The sequence below is a fragment of the Anoplopoma fimbria genome, chromosome 6 (genome assembly GCF_027596085.1).
Source record: "Anoplopoma fimbria isolate UVic2021 breed Golden Eagle Sablefish chromosome 6, Afim_UVic_2022, whole genome shotgun sequence".
In the NCBI taxonomy this organism is placed as follows: domain Eukaryota; kingdom Metazoa; phylum Chordata; class Actinopteri; order Perciformes; family Anoplopomatidae; genus Anoplopoma; species Anoplopoma fimbria.
Window position 1 is genome coordinate 18,343,090 of NC_072454.1, and position 26,511 is coordinate 18,369,600.

Below are 26,511 nucleotides of genomic sequence, written 5' to 3' on the forward strand. Positions count from 1 at the left end.
TCATGGCAGAACTAAAACTTAATCTTGCAAAATTCTCTTTAAAAGCTTAAAAAGGAGGCGGTGAAAGTAATACAAAGGACATCCAGATGGACATTTAAAGAGTAAAACAGACTACAAACTGCTTGTCAGTCTTGTTAAAAAAATAATACAGAAACACAAGCTGCATCTGCCCAGCAGAGGTAAAAGCTTTGAGCAGCTGTGGAGGCAGCGTCTGTACATACTTGCGGTAAGCACATTTGACATTGTAGCCAGCGGCTGAGTTGAGCACAGGGATTCCCAGATCCTGATAGACCTGCTTCCAAATGGCGCCGCTTTCAATCTGCTCAAACATGGACAACACGGGAGAACAGATCCAGAGTCAGTCAACATCAGAAGAGACAAGTGTGAACATAGTCATGCTACACTGCAAGCTGTCAAGGCGGCACTCACGTTGTCGAAGCCTCCCAGTTTGTGCACCAGCCTGTAGAGCTTGAACAGGTTCAGGTTCCTGTAGCCCAAAACAGGCCGTTTGTTGATGGGAGTTCCTGAGGAGGAGAAACATGTCATGGTTGAAATGATAAACAGAAAGATACAGTTTAAGTAAAAGTTCTCCTGAAAATGGCCTGTTAACCTGAGTCTGCATCCCATTGCATTTATTAAGCTATTTGGAATAGTTTTTTAGCAGTATTGGAGGAATTATTCAGATGCTTTACTTAAAAAGAAAAGTAGTAATACTGCAAAATAAAAATTATTATATAAAAAATTACATAAAAAAATATTAACTAGAAAAACTATTTTAAGTGGGGCAACCTTAAAGGCTGTATAGCTAATATGGGTATGATGGCAGAGAGAGAGAGATAATCAATCTAGGTTTGAGATTGTAAGAGGAAGATAAAATAAAGGGTATCAAATACTGAAATTGTGTTTATTACTATATCGTTCAGTTAAATTTGAGCTCTCCTTTGAAGCTAAAATGTGAAGACTATGCCACAACCGGTACTTGATTCTAAAGCTGCACTTGAACCTTAAAAATAAAATGTTTGCTTTGAAGAAACCCTGTAAACATCAACTGTATGTGCACTCTGGGCTCACCTCTGTCTTCCATGAACTTGTAGAGCTGCTGCAGAAAGTTCTCTCGTTCCTCTGGGAACGGTTCCACTTCCTCCTGCAGACAGAAAACGAGACAGTTTGTGGTTTGTTTGTTTTTTACTTTGGAGGTTGTGAGGATAAGAGAATGTGCAGGGTTCCCCATTTACCTCCTCCTCTCCCCCACTGGCATCTTCTTCCTGCCCTTCCTCTTCCTCTTCATCCTCGTCCTCGCTGCTTGAACTTTCCTCTTTCACTTCTGTCTTCCAGGTGCTCGGCACAACAAACTGCTGCAGAAACTCCAAGGCTGCGTCCAGTGCTGTCATACACACAAAGTAATATTACATTTACACAATTTACACAAGTATAACCCCCACCCAATCAACCAAATTCATCATGCTAAATGAACAGATGTATTTAAATCAGATTGCTCTTTAAATCCTGAAGATGAAATAAAAACTTGATTCTTTAAATAGAAAGAAGATCATGAATCAATAGAACCAAGGCAAATAATCTAAATACAAAACCATCCTTCTTTGAATTGAACCTCATAACATCTGTCACTGGGTGTTTGGAGCATATGAAGATGCTGGGTGTACGTTTATATGGGTGTCTGCATATATACATTCATCACAAATTTGAAAAAAGGGATTTTTGGGATTAAATGAGTTGGTCTTTTTTTATTAAATTGCCTTTCTTTAATGAGTATAACTCCTAAGTGTGTGACTCCCTTAGTCAACGGCAAACGGGAGAGACTGCAGTGAAAATGTTGTTTTTGAAATGCTAAATGCTTGAAGCAGCATATTTTGTTAGATCAAAACATGTTGTGAAGGATATGATTACATCAATTTTTTTTTCTTGACTTTTGGATTTTTCAAAGCTCTGGGGTTATTGGAAATGTTTTGATCACACGAGTCAGAAACAATCCTACACAGCCACCACTGGAATCTACTTATACAAAAAGTATAATAACAATATTAATGGAGCCTGATCTTTATCTGCAACTGTGCAGAAATACCAGGTTTAAACAGAATAAATAGACATGCAAAAAAAGCTGCACAGCATTCAAATGATGATTCAGAATTTCAATGTCACGTTATGAATGAAGCTTTTCTATTTTATTTGGTAAAGCCCATTACTGAGGTAATCAAACAGGTCATTGTACTAAATGAAACCAGAGCATCGTAGACAAAATGCTAAGTGACAACTACTTTGCTAAAGAAAAATGTTTATATAACTGTTATTGCCATCTTAAAATAATAGACCTGTATACAAAAATAGGACAGTATAAAAATACAATCTGACATAAACATGTCTAAAAGCAGCCATGGAAAAAAAAAAAAAAAAATCTGTCAGGCGCATTCGCAGTGATGCAGAGCAGCAGAGGCATTCAGCCACAATGTCACAGGTGGGTTTAAGTAGCATCTAACCACCTTGGCAGACGCTTGTTTTACGTGTTTGTAATGCGGAAAATATCACAGTTGTGAGTCAACCATCTGTGAATACCAAGACTGGGATAATAGAAAGCTGTTTCCTAACTGTAATTATGAAAGAGTAAGAGCTCTGCAGCAGAAAAATCGGGGGCACTATATAAAAAGCCTGGTGAGGACTTCAAATAAAAATAGACTCGACAGTGACAGCAGCTCTCAGCCGCTGCATTCCCCGGAACAAAAAACAAAACCTCTCTTTCCTCAGCCTATCTCGCAGCAACTCACTCGTCGAGCGCTTTCTGCCAAATGTGTCAACATACAAGCCAGCCCACAGATTTCAAGGACTAGTTCCGTGCTATGCACCAGTTCAAAGAGATTCACCTCTCAAAGCTTTAGTTTCAACTCACCTGGTTTGAGCCCTGCGTCGGCTTTAGGAGGACAGTCATTGTTGATCTCGCGAACGTCCTTTCGCAGCACTGTGTAACTGCAAAACAAAGCAACTCTGATTAATATGTGTGCAGTCGTGACTTACAGTAACGAGTGTGACAACATGAAGATTCAGCCATACGGTGTGACTCTATGTTAGGCCAATGAAGTAAGTTGTAAACCAACCAAAATCTAAGCAAATGTGTGTTTTGCTGCACCCAAAGTATGACTATAAAATCTTACAGCAACAACAAATAACTCAAAATGTGCACTGACGTGACTGCATTCAAAGCTACTCTCTTACAACATCCCTACAGCAGCTGGGCAAAGTGTTGGTGATTTGGCACATATAAGGATCAGTGGAGCTTGTAGACTGAAAGCAGTCAGAGGCTTGGCGAGTGTGCCAGAGAAAAGATTTGCTGTGGTATCTGTTGGCAGCTGAGCTGATCCAATGACTAGACTTGTCATGGAGTGAATAATAAAAAGCAAGTATACTGCAGCTAAAAGAGCTCATTGAAAACAGACACATTGGTTTAATGATATTTATCTTTTGTTAAAAAAAAGGTATTGACTATGACACTAGCACTGGTTCACCCACGTACTTGTCTGTATACAAATGTGATAATATTATTTTCATTGAGAACATCAAATAGAAAAACTGGACTAAGAGTCTACAGCCATTCTAGCAGCTCTGTGAAGCTGTACTTAAACACAGTGGTGCTTTAAGCTAAATGCTAGCATCAGCATGCTAACAGGCTCTGATGTTTAGCAGGTAAAATGTTTACCATGTTGGCCATCTTAGTACTGCCTGTTAGCATGCTAACACTTTCTTATTAGCTAATCACCAAAGTCAGTTAGATTCATCCTCTGGGGACCACGAATGTCTGTACAAAATATTTTGACAATTCATGTTGTTTAGGGATTTCAGTCTGGACCAATCGACTGACTGACCGGCATTTCTGTCCCTAGAGCTGCACCGCTAGCATGGCTAAAAATAAAGGCCACACATTGAAGTGCTGCAGACACTCATACTGAATAAATGTAACCCTTAAGTTTATTGTTTATTCAGAAGCTTGTGTTCTTATATCAATTAAGCTGAAACTAGGGCTGGGCGATATGGCCAAAATCTTCTACCCTGATGTAGGTAATTTAATTTCTCGATAACGGCATTTATCACAATATAACATGTTTTCTTTTGGTTCAATAAATAAATAGTCTACATGAATGAACCACAAGGTAAAGCCTATTTTTGTATACCAGTTTTTGAATTAACTGCTTGACAAACCGTTAATGAGTATTTTTCCATTTCAATTAGGAACTTTAGTGCAAAAAAGCACAAAACAGTTACAAGTGAAAATTAATGAATGTTAATAAATATTTCCAGCTATACACTGACGGCAGTAATTTGTGTGCATGAATGTTATGTTTAATTAAGATGACGCAATTATAAATCAAGATACCTCAATATACTACCCGAAACTGCTCCACATTACTGCTTACTGGAAAATGTGAAGCATTCAAATTATTGAATGAAATTTAGGTTCCACATATATTGCGTAATAAAATATTTACAATTTACACCTTTGGAATATTTGTAGAACCTTTGTCAAATCAGGCATAGAGATAATTTCAAAAAATATTACGGGATATCAAAGATGAGTAATATAGCATATTTTAAAGGATACTAGTTTTGTCTAACCGAAAGTGAAGTTTTAGTTAAAAACCTACTCACAGTGATCAAACTGTCACTCTCTGTGTATGACAATAACACATGACAGCCGGTCAGACGAGAACAAAACAGAAATGGCTTCGGTTTCCATTGTTACTATGGTAACCAGATTGGACTTAATAACAATAACCAATTCCTGAAAACTCCCGTCTGCCCTTTGGATGTGACCTTGCTCTCCCTAAAAATATTTTCAAGAGACATTGTTTCTAAAAGGCATGTTGAATGGTTATCACTATCAACAATACCACCGCCTCTAGAGGGTTTGAACACGATGACCCCGGCGCTGTGCGGGAAAGGTCACATGGCTTATGGATGTGACCCCTCTTTACAAAACAAATCAAACAGGGAGCAGCAAGTTAGAATAACTCGCTAATAATAGATGAAAAGAGGCTGACATGATTGATAAAATGTACAATAACAAACAATGACAAGTGGAGTGTTTGTTTTGAAAGAACGGAAAAAGGAAATGGTGCATAATGGAAACAACCTCAGCATTTCTGAAAAGAGGGCGTAGTCTGAATCTGCTGTTGAAGCATGTGACATATTTTTAAATGTCATCATATTGTACGATCTCAGCAATGATAACATGTGGTCAACTCTGTTAGAAAAAACCTTTGATCTCATAAAAACATAAAGAGAGGACTCGACTGATTAACAGTAAGGATATACACTTCTCATCTTTGCTTTTCCATCCACATAGAAGCAAAAAGGATCGGTGGGAAACAAACCTGAAAATCTCATTAAGGATGATATAGATTTTCCGACTTCTTACATTATGATTTGTTGCGTGTAGCCGTGGATACACTGTGCTGATTTCCCTGAGTAAAATCAAATTGCTACAGAACAAAAAGGAAAACTGCTGTTTTGGGTGTAATTTGCAACAAAAGCCATCACAAGGTGCCGTGTTCAGAGAGGAAATAGTTCACAAGTATATGACTTCCAGGTCTCCTCTAATTTATCATCTCTTATCTTATCTCTCTCATCAGCTCCAACCTCAACCTGACTAATAGCCAAAATACAAACGATAAGAGGGACTATTCACACTTTGTTTGCTGCAAATGTGTCCTCAGCTGCAGATTAAGGTTTGTGCGATGAGTTATGCAGGGAAACCATTAAGGAATGCAGGATCCAGGCTGCTCCGTCATCAATGGAATTCAAACAGACAGAAAAGTAGCCTTTGGAACAGCGAGCAAAGACCAGATTAATTTATGTCGAGTGTGGGCTGTGTCTCTACCCACACAGAGAGAGAGACTGCAGTTACAAACCACCAGCTGAGTGCCGACTCCTGACAGGACTTCTTCCTCTCATTGCCACAGACAAAACAATCTGGCTGTGTGGTATCTCAACTCCCGTTGGGAGATGGGAGGTTATGTTCTTTTTAAGTCATTAAAATAAATGTGTCATTTAAACATGCACAACTAATTGGTCAAGAAGAAGAAATATCATCTGGCACAGCGCCCTCAAATAATGTGATAACACAGAGATTTGAGTTGCATGAAAAAAGAAAAAAAGTAGTGACAAAATTACCTGAAATATTTGCAAATATTATACTTATATATTGTGCAGGCATATCTTACTATTTAGTGTTTCTTTTTGCAAAAGTCCAGTGCACATATATCCAATTAAAACACTTTCATCCCCTGATGAGGATGTCAAACAGTAGTACTAGATGATTGGCTGATTAACCTACTTACAGAAAGTAAATCTGTAAGAGCAACTGAGATTATCAAGTGAAATGCCAATAATTTACTTCCCAAAAGATTGCTAGGCTTAACATGAACTAATTACCCCTTAGTTTATTAAGCAAACTGTCATTAATCAGTAAGCAATGCTAAGGCCCTGAAGACATTTTGTGCAATGCCAATGGCTTTTTGTTGATTAAATAATTAGTTCTAAACATAATTGATGTATTAGTTTATCGTGAAAATGTCTGATGACTGATAATCATTGCTGCACATCTATTTCACACAAGGTGTGGTTCTCAGCACAATAGTGATGACTCACAATTTTCCATCCTTGAAAGAGCGGACGAAGATGTTGTCCTTCTTCACAGTCACGTCGTCGTGGCAGTCTGGGGAGATGACCTTGTTGCATAGAAACAAGAGACAGTCAAAAGGTCAGAAGAGGTGGTTCCGTGTGATTGTGTGTTTGTTTGTGTGTTGTGTGCATGTGTTTATGTGTGAGACAGTAAAGCGGGGGAAGGGAGGGGGGTCATCAGAGTTTGAGTTAATGACTAAAGTAATTTCATGAAAAGGCCACGCTGATGGATCACAGGAAAGGCTGTCTACGAAGAGAAGACAAACAAGTGCGTGGGATGAAGAGCGATGTGGAAGGGGTGCGCACCCACTCGCGGCATGCGCTGCTGCTGTTTACTGGAGTTGAGGAGCACAACAGTGGGAGTTGTTCCAGTTCCAGGGTCTAACCCACAACAGGCAGCACTGCCGTTATGGAGATTTGATTCCCATCAGGACTCTGCCTGCTTGCTGGTGCTCGCTCTGTATGTACAGCACACACACACACACACACACACACACACGCCTGCAGGGTGGATGCTTTTACTTAAACACTGTGACGTTTGCTCTGTCATTTATCTATGTGACACAGACGTGCAAATGAAAGCACCAAGCTCACACATGTTCATTTTCACTTTTATTTTACCGTGCCTCTTAGGAGCACATTGTTTGTTATAGCCATGTATCTATCATCTGTTGCATGGAACATCTACCAGTGCACTACTCCACCCCTCTGCCATTTGTTCCCAGTATAAACAGTGATATGACACCGTGTATTGTCTTTCTCTAGGCTGTCACAGGGAGGCAGCATTGAGCTCGGTCAACAGCAAGCCAAGAACAACAAACCCTGGAGGCGGGGCCCTGCTGACTACACAGTTAAAGGGACAGGATTTCCCCACCCTCTCCCATTCTCCCAGTTCGACTTGCAACAGTTACAAAAACAAACAACGCCTGTCACCATTTCACTGTGTGCGCTGGCTGAGAGTTATGAGTGGGTGGAAACCAATGGATCGGAAAGGACTGAAAACATCAAATGAGTGTTTGTGCTGCATTGTTGCACACATCAGGGAGAACGAGCCCTAACTTTTTTCCCCTCACAATTAGGTGCTGAACTGTCTTGCTTTCTAAAATTCTTCAAACTACAGAAGGCAGGCAGCTTCTGCAAAACGTCTCATTTAAAGAAATAAGCTATTTAACAACAGCATCATGCATATTTCCAATATTTAATGTTTGGTGTTACGCAATAACATAATCCTACTGAGGTTACGTAACCGTGCATTCAGATGAAATGGCACAATGCTGTGAGTGTACTGGAGGACCGGCAGCAGTGGTTCCTGTTTCTTCACAGCGATGAAGCACAGAGCAGTGAATAAAGGGAGACCATGAGCTCACCAAAGCAGGATACCACGTGGTCTTCTTCTTGTCCCCGGTAGTGACTCCCTCCACACAGACCACTTTGCCGAACAGATCCTCATTCTGCCGCTGGTTGCTATCCTCTTCTTCGCTGGAGGATGAGGACAATTCTTCTTCTTGACTGTGGGAGATAAGGGCAGTTTACTCAACAGACTGCATTTTAAGGTAGGTACAGTGAGCATGTGGCTGTTCATTAAAACATCCATCAAATCTGGTTGACATTTGATTGAGAAAATGTTATAAATGGTAAATGGTCTGTACTTTAATAGCACTTTTCTAGCCTTCCGACCACTCAAAGCACTTTAACACGACATGTCATCATTCACCCATTCACACACATTCATACACTGATAAAAGGATCGACTTTGCAATGTGCCACCTGCTCATCAGGACTCTAACCAGCCATTCACACCCTTTTATACACAGCAGTCACAGCCTGATTGAAGGACGACCCTGCTCTACCGCTGAGCCTCAGTCGAACAGTTGTGCCGTCTCCATTTTACAAATAGTTAAGCAGAGCTGTTTAAAATAGAAATACACTGTGGTTACTCATTTAGCCAGAAAGATACTGGCAGATCATATTAAATCAGGTTAAAAATAATAATATTGTGTGCACTGGTCTCTCTTAATAAAGAGAGAGGATTCCTGCAGAACAATCATCTTTCCACTTAACATCAAAGTGTCCCCAACTAACAATCTATAGCACAACAAAGCCGTTCTAGTCATGCCATTATGTAGCAGGGCAAAACATAAAGCCAGCTTTACTGATGAGCTCCCTCATTAGTATCAGTGTATTGACGAGCCGGCTCATTCTCTGCTGTCCGACAGTTTTCCTGACTGCGGCCAGCAGATAGACGGCCGTGTCTCTGAGTGAACGTGCAAGCAGCAGCACCAGCAGGCAAACAGATCCTCCGTCCTCTTTTAATGCCTCACTAGGCCTGCTCTGAGCAAAAGTCCATGTTCATGTACACACACACACACACACACACACACGATTCAAGAGCAGTAAATCAGCCATTCTGTTACTACTACAACAACAACAACTAAGCTGTGAATCAAAGTCATAAACAAAGCACTCTAGCCACTTGATGAGAACCCCTTCCAACAATTCATGTAGGTAAAAATTTGCTTCACATATATTGTAGCCAGGGATGTTTGACATTTACCCTTGCTTTTAAGACAGTAATTTAAAAGGAATAGTTGCTTTCTTGTTCAACATTGGATGAAAAGATCGACATCACTCTGATGTCCGTACGATGAATATGAAGATACAGCCAACAGCCTAGTTAGCTTAGCTTAGCACAGAGAATGGAAACACGGTTTAACAGCTAGTCGAGCTTTGTCAAATGGTAACTTCCTTCCAGCACCTTTAAAGCTCACTAATATACACATTAAATCGCATATGTTTCATATCCACAAAAAGTATAAAGTGTAAACACAGCACTTTGTGGATCCACCTGACTATTTACTGACTAGGAGCAGATACAAATAGCTGTTTTCCTGTGTCCAGTTTTTGAGGTATACTAAGCTAATCCCCTGCTGGCTGTAGCTACATATTTATCACACAGAGACGAGAGAGGTATCAATCATCTTATCTTACCCCTAGCAAAAAAGCAAATAGGCGCTATGTTCCAAAATGTTGAACTATTTAATTTACAGAAGAAGAAATTATCTTGTAAAACAAGAAATGTAGCAGTCTTCTTTTTCTAGTAATGTCAATCTCTACTGCAATGTCAATCTTTGTATTTCAAGAATAAAGACACTTTCAGAGCACAGGAAGACAACAGGTCCAAGGCGTTAATGTGCAGCTGGGACAGACCCAAGTCAATATTACATCAATGTTCAGAGTAATATTGACTTTTGTCTGAGTGCCATTAGCAAGGGGTGTCAGAGAATGAGATTACGTAGCACAGTGTCCTCTTTATAACAGAGAGGAGCCACAATTATATCCAGCACCAAAAAAGCCCTCAGCAGTTCCTATTCCCTGATGAAAACTCTGCAGTCTCCCAGGAGCAGGCACATCAGAGCATGAAACAGCCACTGGAACATTTGAGTCAAAGAAGGGGGGAACAAAAGATAATATTCAGCAGGTCCGTGCCGTGCTAACGCTGCCTCTACATCCCGGCGTGATTAAGGAGCTGGGGAATGAGAGTAGGATCTCTAGTTTCAGGCCTCGGGCGCTGTTTACGAGGGGATGGAGATGAGAGTAAATCTTTCATTTCAACTGCTGTCAGCATACTTAGAATTGGGGAGCCTGTTACAGATGACTGTGGACTGGTACAGAAAATCCCTCCCCGCTAGCATCACAGACCGCCGATATATTAAGTTTGATTTGAGCCCTGCAGGATGAACAGAGACGGAGGGTGATACTCACATCGGGTTCGATCGTCTGCCGCGGTTGCCCTTCTTGCCGATGACAGGTGTGCCGAAGTGTTCGGGGTTGGTGAGAGGGAGTCTGTCGAGTGTCTGCAGGGGTGACAAACAACAGCAAAGAACCTCAGTGCTAGCTTGTCAGACACTAAATTGTAAGACAAAAGATTTATCTTGTACACCTGAAAGAAATCCTTTCCATGGGATCTGATCAGTTGCAAACAGAGGGATTTACCCACGTTTACATTGGGCAAATTTGCTGTGATATCAGTTTATGTTTGCTGGAAATGTATTAATGTAAAAATTCTGAGATGTGAGACCGTTGGTGACAAAATTAAATTAATTTGGAAGGATGAGAGATTGAGGCTGGTATAAAAATGCAGGACAGCACAATACTTGCCTCGCTCTCTGCAAAGTGACGCGCTCCTTTCAGGCAGAGAGAGGAACGCCTCAGGGTCTTCTCATCGCCGTCGTCAAACACTGCAGGGAAGAGAGACTATTAGGCTGCTGTATGTGGGACGGGGGTCCACACACTTAAGCACAAATAAACTGCTTTTGTTTTTAAGGCTTAGATAGATCCTCCAGCAGGCAGCTCTCAGCTTTATTACAGCTTCAAGGACCCTCTGTTAGACACAGACACTTTACTGATTTCATTTTCTTTATTAACTGAAATCAAATCTCCTTAGACATAATATATATCCTATCAAAGAACTCAAGGAACCTTCCTTTTGCTTTCAGAAGTCACTGATACGTAAATCATTAAATCCCATTAGTCATTGCTCGCTCAAATATACCTGGCGACAACAATGAAAGAAAAACACGAGGTAACGGTACTTCTTGTTTTTGTAGATGAATGAAATGTGCCAAGGACGAGTGCTTAGAGACAGGGAAAACCCCACGGGCTCTATTAAGTGACGAGCAGCTGCTGAGAGACTACAGATCTGAGCAGCAGTCTGTACTCTGTATACTTTGGATGATTCAACACTATCACTGTTTACTCTTAACAACCTGCAGATATAAAATGCAAGAATAATTCAAAGAGCCCAGCTTCTAAAATATGAGAATTTGCTGATTTCCCCTTTTTATGTATTTGTAAATATAATACGCCTGGTTTGACAAAACAAGCACTACCTTTTTTTTTTAACACATTATAGACCAAACAATCCATAAATTATTTGAGAAAGAATCGATAATAAAAGTTATTTTGAGCTGCAGCCCTAAATAGAGCTCTACATACAGAATTTACCAGAACATACATACATACATACATACATACATACATACATATACATACATACATACATACATACATACATACATACATACATACACATACATATACATATATATACACACACACACACATACTTATATACATATATACACACACACACACGCACACGCGCTACAAAGCTCAGTATAATACTCTGGCAAAGGAGAATAGAAACCCTGACAACCTTTTGGAATTTCTATTACACAAACATGTTTTGTAAGATAGCTGTAGGGAGAGTACACAGGGGGAGAGAAACAGTTTGCTATTGACTTACCAACAGTATATATACTAGCATCGGTCAGCTTATTGATTGTGGCCTCCTGGTAAACTCCATCCTGGTTCTTCACCTCTACAACAGCACCCACCTGTGGGGTGGATACACTGCTGTTATGTGGCATCCTAATGTTGCTACTAAAGATACATTTAATGTGTTTTTAACTAATGAGACAAGAATATCGCTGATACAAGAATCATAAATGTCTGAAATGAAATTGCAAATAAATGCCTTTTTTTTTTTTACACTCACTATGGTCTTATAGTCTGAGCCAGAAAAAATAATATAGTAATCAATTGTAATTAACAACAACATTTGTGCTATGACACTGTTCCAGCTTACTGTGGGACGATATCACCCTCCTCCATCTTTCCTGCCTTACCTTCAGAGGTCCTTTGATGTTCTCATCATGAACCTCAGCTGTGGATAGATCTGGTTTAAAGGTCACCTGCGGACGGGGGGGCAACAGGGGGGAAGAGAATCAGTAACGAGGACAAACAAACAACCCCCCAAAGGCCTGACCGGGGCCACATCATCCTCCAGTCCACAGGAGCAGCATGTCTCTGCTAATGCTGCCGGACTCTATAACTGCGACGCACTGATTACAATGATGGACTCTTTCACGCAGGTCTGTTTGTTTTAAATCGGTGTGGTTTGAGATAACATACTAGCCAAGACTTCCTGGTGTCATTAGGCAAGCAGCATTGTGTGAATATTTAATGCAATGGCTTATTTCTGGCATCGTTGAGTCACTGAACCCCCCACCCCACCCTATTGGCAACTGCGCTGCATCTGTTGGAGCCAACTGCAGTGGATTCCTGTTGTGATTGTTAGGGCTACACTTACTGACCCCCTCCCCTCTCTGCCTCACGCTCCCTACGACTGCAGCCTCCCCTAAGCGAGCCACAGTAGATCATAATCTGATCATGCTGTGGTAAATCTTGCATCTGTATGGTGACCTTTTTTTCCAAGGAGCGTGTGCGAAAAAGTGCCGAAGTAGCCAGAACCTCAGAATCTGTTTAGTATTACGAACGCCCCTCCGTGCTTGACATATCAATAGGCTCATGTGCTTCCTTCTCGGTTTCCTGAGGGAAATTTAAGTCATTTTCAAGAGCATGTGCTAATAAAATAGTCACATAATGTTAACGGAGAACTGGCTTCGCTTTTATTGACCGATTTAGTTGAGAATCAGCCGCCATACGAGGGCAGAAAAAGACGTTAAGCACCCCATCTTAGAAAAGCGAGCCTGCAGGTAACAAATGCAGATGGCGCTCTCTCAAGTCGGTTTCAAACATAACAACAGCCATAAAAGTTTCGCTATGAAGGCGGCATCAAGACAACGAATGAAAGAAATACATACTGTAAGAAGCTGTTACATTGTCATCTCATAAAATAAGATGGCAGAGAAAGAAATAAAAAGCTTCCTGAGGCTGAATTTCACCAGTCATGGAGATAATAACATTTCTGCTCGGTGCAATGGAGGACTCCCTTTCTTCTCAGGGACGAGCAGGAAGCTCCGCTCTTCACAGACAGATTAAGGATGACTCGCGTTGTCCAAAACTTCAGCTAGAGAGCATCAATAACACCTGGCCATCCTGACAACCTCCTAACTGTGAGCTTGGTTGCCTCACGGTTCAGCAGAAGTCTGTAACTGCACACACAATGTGTACAACCACTTAGGCTTCAAATCAAATATTTGGAATAAGATATGAAACCATATTTCTGATAAAATAGGGCCTCTAGCCAATTTATGATGTGATGTGAATAGGTTTGTCAGGAGCTCACAGTCCATTACGTAAAAAGACTCTTTCATCCAATAAGCCTTAAAATGTTAGAGAGCTGCAGGCAGTTTCAATGTAGCAAATTCAAAGCGGTAAGAGAAAATTCTCCCAATTTGAAAAGACATGATATTAGCTAACAACAAGCACCGACTGTATGTGTGAAAGATATTCAACAGCAACTCCTGTTGTTTCACTTTTTATCCTAGACACAATCCATCTCCTTTCTGCTCTAGAATAATCTAAACTTTGGCCAAAAGACATCAGTTAAAAACATATTTCAACATTTCTTACTTTAGCATATTCGCCTTCACTTCTTTTGAATCTGCATCTCCTCACCTCTGTACATGTATTTGGCTTTGTTGCATTAATACTGCCTCCCATTAGTGCCTTGTACCACAAAATATAATACAACTAAAAGGGAAAGAATCCCTTCATTTACTTTCAAGCAAACAGAGTGTGGATATCAACAAACAGTGCTCTTAAACTTGATTGATCAACCAATGCTTTGAGAGAGGAAATTGGTGCTTTCTTTCTCATTTAAGCGATTCCTTTATTTGCATTCTGCAGTGAAATCTATAAGAAAAACTGCCATAAATGTACTATGAACGTTGAATATATGATGCAGCGCTTATTTTTTGAGACAGTGCTTGTTACTGCACCATAGGGTTGTTCTTGACTGATTAAATGTGTGCTGAACATGTCACAGTGAGTGATACTGACATGGTGCCGATTCTACGGATCATCATCATAAATAAGAATGCCATACTGATCTTTTACTGGGTTTTAAAACTCACTGAGAAGACACCAGCGCCATATGCTGCCACCATAGACTATGTTAAACAAGCAGATGGAGATTAATGAACCAAAGAGCTAAAGAGGAATCCATTACAGTGCAATATTCAGATTCACAACAACCACTGAATAATTGCCATGTTCTCCGTTTGTGTAAAAGAGCCTCACATTCATATTACAACTACCCAAAAACAACCCCCCCACTCGGCCAATTAGTATGCTAATTCATTTATGAGATGAAACTACCCTATTAGCCTCATTTTTGTCCACAATATCTTAACTAAGAAAATCACATGGTCTACTTTGGCATGTTGTTTTTGTCTCTGTTCGGGAGACAAAAAAGCACGTTGTTTGATGATTTCAGCTCGGGCGCCAGAATGGCAGCACATCGCTGCTCTTTTGTCTCTACAGGAGGAACTACAGTGCATTGACACAGAGAAAAAGCCAGTATCCAATCTTTGTTCCTCCCACACACTCTAGCAGAACGAGAGACAAGCGATCTGTCTCTATTGTATTATCCAGATGCTTTAGCTCCACTGGGAAATGAGATACTGTACTACCTGCATCATGCCGTGCCCCTCATCAGCATGGCTTAAAAAAACCAATGGGGAAACAGCAATCGTGCCGTCCCTGAGACAAAACTTGAAAGCAGTGGGCGAGAGGGCCGCCTGAGGATGTGATGGGTACCTGGTGGGCCAGGCCAGACCCTGCATCTGTCACATCTGGGGCCCTGATCAGTGTTTCAGCTACATGAGCAGTACTAACAACCTAAAACAGGTGGTGGAGCTCTAGCATGTAAGCAACACAGCTGGATTTTGTGCAACACCAGAGACAAGAACATAATTTAAATACACAGTCTAGCAATCTAATATGAGGACATTTCTAAGCATGTTTTCACGGGCATCTTTGAAATGTGGCCATCTCTAATCAAATCCACTCTGGACGTACGTTAAAGCTGAGCTGTGTGATCTCGATCATTGCACCGTCGCACAAAGACAAGATCCCCTCGCCCTGCTGCAATCCACTTCACACACAACACAGACACACTATGCATTTTTAATTTTGGATCATAAGCACTTTGAAATGTGACTTACCTTGGCCTTGACTAGCCTCTTGGCTGTCTTAATCTTGGCCTCACAGAACGCCCCTCGGTACTTGGCGCTAACATCCGTCCCCACTGTCAAGTAGGGGGGCTCCTCCAGAGTCTGAGGAAACAAAACAAAAAAAACTGTGAATTCAAAGCGTTTTTTTATTTTTATATATAGTTTACTGACACAGGTGTATTCTTACAGCGAAGGCGGGAGGGCACACATTAAAGCTTCACATAGCGTAGACCAGCTATGCAAAACCCACCCGTCTCAGTGATTCATCCACTGAAAACACATACCATCTGCTCTGGGTATTGGAAAAACAAGCCTCTAGGGGAGCAAACAAAAAGGCCACTTCACTACTGCTTTGATGACTACAAAGAAGACGCTATTCGAAACACATAGCACCATCCTGTGTCATCATTGGATGTTTATCAAAACCTTTTCCACCACCCTCAAGAACAGATTTGCGGAGGGTCGGGTACACAGAGAAAACAGACTTTCGGTGTGTGGACGAGGGCTGAAGATGTTTGTAGTTAATGTAGTGAAGACATGGATTTACTGAGGGAGTCTCTCTAATACTCCACAGAAAATGCCTCACCTAACGGAGGTATATTTAGACATCTTTCTAGAAACAGACCCAATGTGTGGGCACGCTTCCTGTTGACCGGACACATCAAGACCAATTGCAACAGTTGCACTTCACTTGGACAATACTTTTGAGAGTCACTTGAGGAAAAACATCAGCCCCTCCTCTAATGTGCAAAACAACAAATGTATACACCAATCCAACTTTTTCATTCCTAGTGCCGATAGCTGGGCTTTGGGTATCAGTTGATACTGAGTACCGATCCTATCCCAGTGTTTGATTAATAAGCTTTATGCCTCACTGTGACCCGGCTTTATGACCCGGCTCATTATTTTATGTGTAAGGCAAAATCAGGCTTAGACTTAAACATTGATTCACTAACTTTGTAAAACAAAGTCCTAACATATAAAAACATGGATATAAATTAACTGAATTGTTGTTTATCATTAAAATAATAAATCCTACACCAGCAACAAACATCTTTAAAATTAACAGGATTTACAATTGAAGTGTAAACCTTTTTAATGCAGCAGCAAATTGGTCAAAAAACAAACAGGAGTTAAAATTCAGTTCATCCAGTATATAATGTATATAGTATATAAACATAGAACTCTACTGAATTGATTGTCCCCATTGTCACCGATATCCGATCCAGCTATTTGAGTCATTATCAGCCTTAAATCGGTTATGGTTTAGCCTTGCCTTTTTTTTGGCAGCAATAAATACAAAAACACATCTTGTTTTCTGAAAGGATGAATCAAATTTACTAATGCCCGTTGGAATGAACAAGCTACCTAACAATTTAACATCAAAGTAGCTCGAAAACTCACTAGAGAAAGATGGTTCTGTTCACTCAGCACTAACTTCTCCAAACACGTTATGCATACTGAATTTCATACAAGTTAATTCCTTGTAAGACTCAATAAGATATGTTTTCTTATACGCACACTTTAAGAGATAAACATTAAATACATAAATCTTGTGTATTTATAAGTACCCAACAGCTGTTCATTTTTCCCACAATGCCTTTCCAACTACAAACTACACCAGCGATGTTATAACTTAACACTGAAACCAGCTGCTGCATGGCTTCTTGGCACGACCGTACCATATCAAGGACTGAAACGGTAAAAGTCCACATCTGTAAATTTGAGACCTTTGTCTTTCTTTAATTGTATGCAGTCTCACATTTCCCCCCTCCCTAGACCAATATGCTGGTATTATCATATTAATCAATCCTGCTCCTTTGTCTATTGTAACACGTTGGGCTCCGAGTAAAGTACTGCTTTCGTGTAAACCCTTGAACCTTTTCTTAACATGTGGCGCAAGAACAAACCCTTGAATGGCATGTAAAAAAATATAATAGCCAACAGAGTCCATCAGCAGAAGTATGCACAGCATCTTTGTGAAAAGACAAAGAAAAACATCTGCATTGACTCTGTTTTGCAGGTGCACCATGCCTCCTAATGGCTAAAACTGATTGAATACTGTGTTTCAACTTGTGTATTTGTGTACTCTAAATGCTGCTCATACCTCCGTCCTTCAACCATTTCAAACAACATTCACCTCTGCAGGGATACTATATATACTAGAATTAAGGACAAGTGTGTTGGATGTATTTATGTAGGTCTACTTTAGAAGTAGCTGCACAGCTGTATCATGTAGAAAAATATAAATAATAAATCAGGATTTGAACCTGGCAGATAGTCAATGTTACATGACTCAGATCAGTATCAGGGTCACATAACCATCATCAGGAATCTGTGTCATCCCTGAACTGCTAATAATGCTCAGTGAAATTCACTGTAGATGCATGAGCAACATGTTGCTCTGCTGATAGAATAATTAACAGGTGAAACAGAAATAAGGTTAAAAATACCCACTGTCCAATTATCCAAATGAACATAAGGGTTTCATATCCCTCTTCAATTTATTTATTACCTGAGGCTAAAACCTACATTATCTTGTCTGACAGCCAACTGAAACTTTTACTGATTTTATCAGACAGTTAACTGAAACTTGAAGAGATTTTGGGCCACAAGACCAAAAAATTATCTAATTTACGAGACATTAACAAAAGGTGACGATTATCTTGATCGGCAGACTAGTAAACTTTGGGATCTGATTCCCTGGTTCTTTAAAACAGAGTAATGATTGTCACTATGGGACTCGCCTCAGCGTGACCCACTTTATTTTAATCCAACTGGTTTTAAATTAACCCTCAGCCAAGTTATACTGCAGAACAACCAGAGTTTGGCTGTTGTTCAAATAGGATGCTCCAGCTGATATCAAAGAAGAAATACAGTGAACTATTTACTACAGATAAGCATGGTGGTTTGCCAAGTGTAACAAAGCAGTAAAGAAATGTGTAAGGATGCTCTGTTGCCTTAAAATAGTGTTTCACTTAGGGCTGTAACGGCACAACTATTGGGCCCAAACTGTGGGTACAGGACATTCAGTTTGGTATGCTTTCATAGGTTTGGTGTGCCGTTTGTATACTACTCACACACGCGGTACAGAACTTGTGGAGCGCAAGTTTCAACTGGAACGCTGTCAGTTCACAAGTTGGCTTAGCCTTTACCGAACTGTGAATTTTGTGTACCGTTACACCCCCTAGGTTCACTTTTTTTTAACCTTGTATTGTAAAGAGACGTTTTACACAAACTCTCACTGAATGGGCTCTCTGTGCACCATGGTAAAATAGGTAATGTGTTTATTTTCGATATAAAAGTGCAATAAAAAAACAAATCATTTTGAGATGTATCACAGCAAAGAGCATTTTTAATAAATCAAACATCTACCGATCAAAAAAAAAAAAAAAAAAAAAAAGAAGAACTCAGTTCAAACTGACTGCAAATCCAAAAATAGACAAGAAACAAGTTTGTGAACAGATGGACAAATTGCATCTTCCGTGTTAGGAAAGGCCATGGCTCAGTCAAACCAGGACAGGGCGCCTCTTCTCCGGTGTCTCATGGATCCTGACAGATGGGATTCAGGGGCAGAGTCCAGAACATTTCAGCCTCCACCAACTCCCAGATAAACACCTCATTAGTCTGTAGTGCAGTCTGGCCTCAGCCCCAGCTGCCCCAGCCAACACCAGGTTTACATGACGCGGAAGCCATTTCCACTGGCTAACCAGCTCACTAGTCAGTAGTGGCTGCAACACAAAGCTGAACTGTCACTCTGTAGAGCACTTTTCCTCCTCCTTCATACCAATACTTCTCCTATACGTCTAATACGTCTCCTTTTTGCTTCCCCTGCTCCAAGCCTGTTCCTTTCTTCTTCTTCTTAGAGGAAGAGGCATGCTACTGACTCATGGAGGGCAGCTTGGGTTATCTTGACAGCTGTGGCTGCCAAACCATCCCAGTTTAACAAGGCAGGGCTGATAACACACTACTGAGGCCAGATTTACATTTGTCATGCTCACATGCCAACACAAACAGAGAGCAGTTTGTTGTTTCCACCGATAATGCCCCGCATTCAACTTAAACTATCCATGGATTAGATCACACCACAGCTGTCTAGAGAATAAGACAGACTCCATTTTTTTCCATCCCTCCTGCAGACACTGAATGACAAACAAGCTCAGAAGAACAACCAATCAAAATGACGAAGCTCAGAGAGGTGGAATTCCTGTGCCTTTGTGAGGTGTAACGTCTTCTCGTCAAATAAAAATAAATGAAACGCCACACACCTCACAGGAGCTGCTCTCGTCCAAGATTCTGTCATTGAGAAGTATTTATCATAATAACAGTGTTACAATCAAAACCAGCTCTCTGTCTATTCATCTAGTGCCACTGGTGTGGAAAACACTCTCCAGGCACATGTACTTGATTAAACACACTCAAATGTGACTTGGAATGGAGTGACAAAACGCACCTGCGGCTGGCATGGAAACACACATACCTTCGCAGAACTGCAGCTCGACTGAAGGATTCATTTACTTGGATATCAGTCAGACGCGCACAGACAGCACATTAGATAACAACTTTTATTTATTCATATTTTAAAGGCTTTTTTCCCAATCCACAAAAGAGCAATATAAAGTAAATCCCAGAGGTGACGGTTCAACAGTGCTCTTGGCCATAAAGTTCTTCTGTTCTGGCTGTTGAATTATCACTGATTACTAGTGATCCGAAGTATATTTGTATTTAAGTCTTTCTAGTCAGGGAACACAACAGATAACGCCGATACATTAAGTCACAGCTTCGAAATCCAGTCAAAACAAAATATAGTGGGGTGACACCGGCAACAGCAGAATGAGATCAGTTTCTGCTCAATAAAGACTCTCGGGTCATGAAAAATTTAACAGCCAACTCCACAGAGCGTCAGTTGAAAATAAGCTGCTGCTGCTTTTGGTGCATTTCTTGGACAGCTTGAGGGACTAAAGCAATTTTATTCTACAACTCAGTAAAAAAGACACTCTTAGAAGGTTGAAAACATGCATCACCCCCTGATAGCACATGTAATTCACTATGGTGTTGAAAGTCATCACATGCATCACCCCACAAATGTGCTATCAGAGAAATTTTAATTCAGGGATTTGGAGTCCCATGAAAGCATGCAGAAACCCATGACTAATCTATTAACACACACTTGCACCAGTCTCTGCAAATATTCCCCCATCTGCTGTTTCGCTACAATTAAAGCCAAAGTGATGGTCACATTCAAGAATATGTTTTAGATTCAGTCACCTTTGCTTAACTTTTACCTACAAAATCTGCATAGTCAGCCAATATGTTGTAATGAGTCTTATGTTTTGGAGAGTGTATTAGATGAGAAGTAATTTATTCGAGCTCCATTTTGTCCACCATCATACACTGTGTTAGACAAACCAAGCATTGCTCAGATCACTATTTCCAGAAAATCTGCATTGACCTGTTAAATCTCCCTTTTGGTGTGAAGTGAAGGACATTATACTGGACTGAATCCAAGTCTGGCCGACCCATATTTTTGATACAAGCATTTTAGAAATGTTGAAGTGATGTCAACCACTCCACTCACATTCCACCACTGATTATTTGTCAGTAGAAATGTAAATAATTACATTTACTAAAGCACCACACTTCAGTTCTATTCACTTAAGTGTTGCCATATTATTCAACTTTTGACTTCTAATTTACGAGTGTTGGAATGAAAGGCAAACCTTACTATGATCAATAACTTACTGGTGACTTTTTCTGACTATTTCCCATCGTCACCCATACAAAAAAACAGTAACCCTATGTATAAGTGCATCATCTTATTGTTTCTTGTGAATCTCCTGTTAAGACACCGGATATCCACTTACATTACCATGTGTGATTTCCACTTTAGAGCAGAGTTTTACTTTTTGTAAAACTCTGCACACCAATGATTCATTACACTCTCTCTGTATTAACAATTTCAAAGGAAATCTGAGTTTTAAGGTCACTACTGTTGCCATTGACCAGGATTTAATCCAGATTGTGTGCCCTCTTAAAGCAAAAATGACACCTGTTGTTGTTGTGCTGGATGTGTCACTATTGTATGTTTATGTTTAAAGTTACACAACAGTGAAAAAATACGTTAGGAACATAAACTGGTTTATATATTCAGCTGTGCCAGGTGAGGGCGGTTTAAAACAGGGTGACATAACAGTCAAATGTCTAAATTAAATCAAGTGTACTACATAAGTGTACCAAATTAATGAGATCCATTCAAGGAATTACAATGTATGATGTCTGCAAAAGCATACAAATCCGCACCTTAAAGAAAATACACTTCAGGCACTAATCAGCATTACTGAAATATATCATAAACAATAGTTTCTGACCCTATTTATTGTGCTATAATGAATAGGCCGAACAAAGGACATGCAAGAGGCATGCAGGAAAGAATTAAGCTCCCTCCCGGCCCAGCTCACACGTACAATAATCCTGCTGTGAATCACCTCTTTGTCCAAACCAAAGTCACCACAGTACCAGTGACTGGTGCTTCAGCAGGAGTTGCCTTGGCAATGCCATGGCAGCTTTAAATTAAACAAAGAAAATAATTATCAATCTTTATACCTTTAGTTTACCCACTTATTACCCAAAATGCAGGACTGTCCAGCAAATTCCCTCCTCATGTATCACAAACAATTCAAACCAAGTACAAAACTCTGCTATTAAATCTCTGATGCATATAATCTCAAAGCAACCCATTTCCCTGACAATTTACCAAACATGATGACTATGGACAACTACAAAATGCTAATTCCCAATGTTTGCATATGCCTGCTGGATGATTTGTAGCACTCTCTTAAGCCTTGCAATATGGCTTATAAACTGCAACCGCCGTATGTGAGCAGTGCATAGCAGCCATGAGCTAACCAGTGGGGCACGCTTACATGCACTAAAGGCAAGCACGGCTGGCCCGCCTATCTAAACAAAGCAAGGAGAAGCTCTGATGATAACACACACAGAAGGAGAGTGACTTAATTCTCAGCTCATGTAGGCATTACTCAACTATATCTTTACATAGCAAATAGTTGTTTGCTGCTATATTTATGTTAATACAGCTCCCTTAACAAAGTGCTTGGTTCGCAGGTACGGACACCTCCAACTACAGCAGCTGACTGCACCTGACCTGCAAAGGGTCTCTTCTCAAATGCTTACGTATATACCGTATCGCCATAGCACCACATGCTGTTAACTCATCTAAATGCAGGATTAACTTCACTAAACACATTTCACTCCCACAACAATTTTCAGTTTTCATCAACTGTCTGAACAGTTACTGTTTTGACACAATAGAGCTACTTTAAACTGACAACGACAGTTAAAAGAGCTCTCTATCAATTTATTATTGCCCTATACAGTTGGGGGGCGGGGGTCTCGCAAGAAACAGATTTCAAACAGAATGGTAAAAATTGAAGCAGCAGGGGCACAGACACAAGCATGCAGACCACACCATGACATGGTAAAATACTATGTTTTTTATTAAATCATGTCTAGGTTACCGAGGTCGTGGACAAAATGCTTTAGCCGAGTACATCTACAAGATTGTTTTGCTCGAGCAAATTCCCGTTTAAGCAAAGGTATTTACATGATATTTACAGATTAGGTTAATTAAGAATTAAAACACTTATCTTGAGATAATGATGAGATGATAATTATGACTTCAAACAATTATACAACCCATAAGTCGACTTTAAGGATACCTAATGTTTATCTAAGTGTTTCATCCAGCGCGTAGTGTTAAAGCAGTGTGTGTGCCGTTGATAGAGAACGGCTGTGGACCATAAGCCAGAGTGACATGAAATGCTAAGCGAACATAATGAAAAGTTGTCCCAGTTACAGAGCAATTTACAGTTTAGGCATTGAGCAGATGCTCCTAATATACAGAGCAGTAAAACAAGTGAGCAGTCCTCAAGCATCAATAGATCAAGATGACTCAGAGCACGATGAAAACAACAAATGTCATTAAACCAGAAATGTCAACGTGAAAACATCGCTCCTGCCAGCAGTTATGAAAATAAGTAAGGGTAAATATAATAATCATCTAATAACAGGCTACTGCTATCCAGCTGGAGAGAATAATAACTGCAAAATGGTCATGGGCCCTAACGGCAACAGTTTAATGAACTTTCACACATTTAGCTTTATTCAAGTAGACACTCACGTTTGAAATTAAGCAGCAAAGCTAGCCTACGGTGTGAATTCATTTTTATCTGCTGACCTCATTGGTTTCTGTATAATCGCTGCCTGGATGCTCTCTGTTTACTGGAATGCATTTCTTGTCAGGACAATCAAAACTCCATTGTCTTCCTGTGGCACAAACTATTTATTACATAACCACAAATCATCATGCAGTTCAAGTCAGCTCTACTGGGAGGACAAGTATGAATGCAGGCAACAGAAATGATTCAGAAGCAGAGAAAAGGTTCAGCTTTGTACCCGATCTAAAACGATTTACTCGTCTCCCTTCTTTTTTTACCAAATTGAATGAATAATGAAAAAAAAGGCAACTGTTTTTTGTTTTTTTTGTTTTTTTACATCTAATGATGCTCTAGGTTGCATTTTAATTGGATACTTTGGTTGACTGCTAGTAGTGGCCGATGGTATAGTGATTAACCACAATAAGCACAACATCATTAGGGCCAAAGTGACATACTACAAATCATTACCAGCCCAGCATTTAATTTGTCCACCACCAACTCTCAATTCACAAAATGCTCACCTCTTGTATTTCCTTTATTCTCTCCCCATAATCATGTTATACTATATACCGACTCTTGTCAAAGTTTCTGTAGGTAATTAAATTGAATCTAAAAGTGAAACACACATGCATGGTGTGACTCTACGTTCCGCTTACATGGTAACAAATGAAACAACAGCCTGCAGGCATAACAACAGCCACAACTTTGTTGATCCTATAAGAAAGCTTGCACCACAGTCTAATTTACCAAACAATCACAGCTGTGACTTTTTCAAATTGAAAAGGGCTGAAGAAAACAATGCCAGAGCTTTTGGTTATTTGTACATTTCACAGCCAATTCATTCGTCGTCACTCATATATCATTGCACACCATACCTTTAGCTTGTGTTCTGATTAGACACTCTCTTTGTATGCAGTTCATAAAATTAAATTCAAATATATCACTACATTTCCAGGCCCTATCTCTGCATGTAATTTAATAACATTGCATCACACAGCATAAGACCAAAACGAAATACCCAAGTGTGCAAATACAGCTAGACACAATAGAAACTCAATACCTTGCTTATTAAGACACTTGCCTCAGTGTGTTTGAACAAGACCAAAATTGACCTTTAGTAAAAGTTCAAACTGGCCTTATTCATGAGTAAAAAATATTATGAAGACATGCATATAAAATATTAATTTTACATCATACATTTGATGTTTTATGTTTTTTGTGCCTGGTTAAATCTTATTTATACATGAGTTAAATGAAACTAGGCCAAGTATGCAGAAGTAGTAGTGCTCCAGTGGCATTAAACACATACCACAGAAAATGTAATGAACACATACCTTCATCTCTCGATGAGTCCTCTAGGTGACCAGTGTAACGAATCCGAGGCTGAAACAGAGGTTGAAGACGCTGTTAGACATCACAGACAGTGCCAACTTCAGTCTGCCACAAGACACGGTTATGTTATGATGACATCACTTATTACCGAGGAAAAAATCTGGGCGGAAGACCCTCACACTTTATAGATCGCTTGGAAAAAACACATCAAATCTCCTTTTAGGGATTGTGGGCTTCATTCTGAATCGAGGCTGCAATGGATTTAAGAAAAGTTTAATAAAAGGATCCTTTGCTTAAATTGTCCCTGCTAATGCATTATGTTGATGGTATGTGTGCTCCAGCTTTTCGAGCACACATTTCCCCCCCCACCCCAACAAATATCTCTGTTGCAAAGTAAGGCTGGTGATCACTCTCCTTCGCAGAGCCCCTAAAGCCGTTTATGTAATGCCTAGTGCGCCGTAGTCAGCAGACAGACTCCGCTTGTGGCAACACGGGGCGAGCACAACAGAAACTAGTCAATGGCCTCCACACGACCTGCACAAATGCACGGATAATGAAGTCGTTTGGGATTTAAAAAATAAAATAAGTGGTGGATACAGTAAAAAAATAATAATAATAATAATAATAATAATAATAATAATCGGCGCTGTGCTCGGCTGCTTCTCGTGCGGCAGCGTGGTGCCCGCTGTCTGCACTGCACTGACTGGAGCAGCTACAGCAGAGAGGATGACGCCATTTCTGTAGCGAACAGTCGGCACACAAAAAAAAAAAAAAAAAAAAACACAGAAGAGCACTTCAGCGAACAAAACAGTGGAAACTGCGGGAACGGTGGTCGCCATTCACCTGCTCATATCTGAGCCACGCCGTCTTTAGGAGACCGAGCTCTCGCTTTTTTTTTTTTTTTTTTTTTAAACTGAAAAGCTGCCTCGAGACCGATCCTTTTGCTTTCCTTTCCTTGTCTCGGTGCGCTGCTCTCTGCGGACAGTGGCGCACACACACACACACACACACACACACACACACGCACACACACACACACGCACACACACACACAAGATATAATATCAGTGCTCACGGGGCAACACAGCCACTGAACCAGACCTTTATAGCAATGTCACGTATTAATGCTGGCTCGTTAAGTTGAGCAAAGTGAGAGTGGGCCGTGCAGCGAGACTGAAACTCACTTTGTTTCCTCTCTAAATGTTGTCTTCACCGACTGGTCGGGCATTTCGCTGACTGTTCAGCGGAGTGAGGGTTTGCTTCTGACAAAGAAACAA

General features: G+C 40.3%; 1 protein-coding gene across 1 annotated transcript in view; it reads right to left on the minus strand.

Moving 5' to 3' along the window:
* Positions 1 to 26,511, minus strand: part of arid4b (AT-rich interaction domain 4B) — a 37,758-nt gene that overhangs the window by 9,942 nt on the left and 1,305 nt on the right. Inside the window, 13 exon segments of the mRNA XM_054599622.1 lie at positions 222 to 319; positions 430 to 524; positions 1,072 to 1,144; positions 1,236 to 1,384; positions 2,903 to 2,979; positions 6,655 to 6,734; positions 8,055 to 8,196; positions 10,450 to 10,541; positions 10,846 to 10,925; positions 11,993 to 12,083; positions 12,375 to 12,440; positions 15,660 to 15,770; positions 25,237 to 25,285. Of these exon segments, the coding sequence (XP_054455597.1) occupies positions 222 to 319; positions 430 to 524; positions 1,072 to 1,144; positions 1,236 to 1,384; positions 2,903 to 2,979; positions 6,655 to 6,734; positions 8,055 to 8,196; positions 10,450 to 10,541; positions 10,846 to 10,925; positions 11,993 to 12,083; positions 12,375 to 12,440; positions 15,660 to 15,770; positions 25,237 to 25,242 (1,160 nt within the window). The 5' untranslated portion in view covers positions 25,243 to 25,285.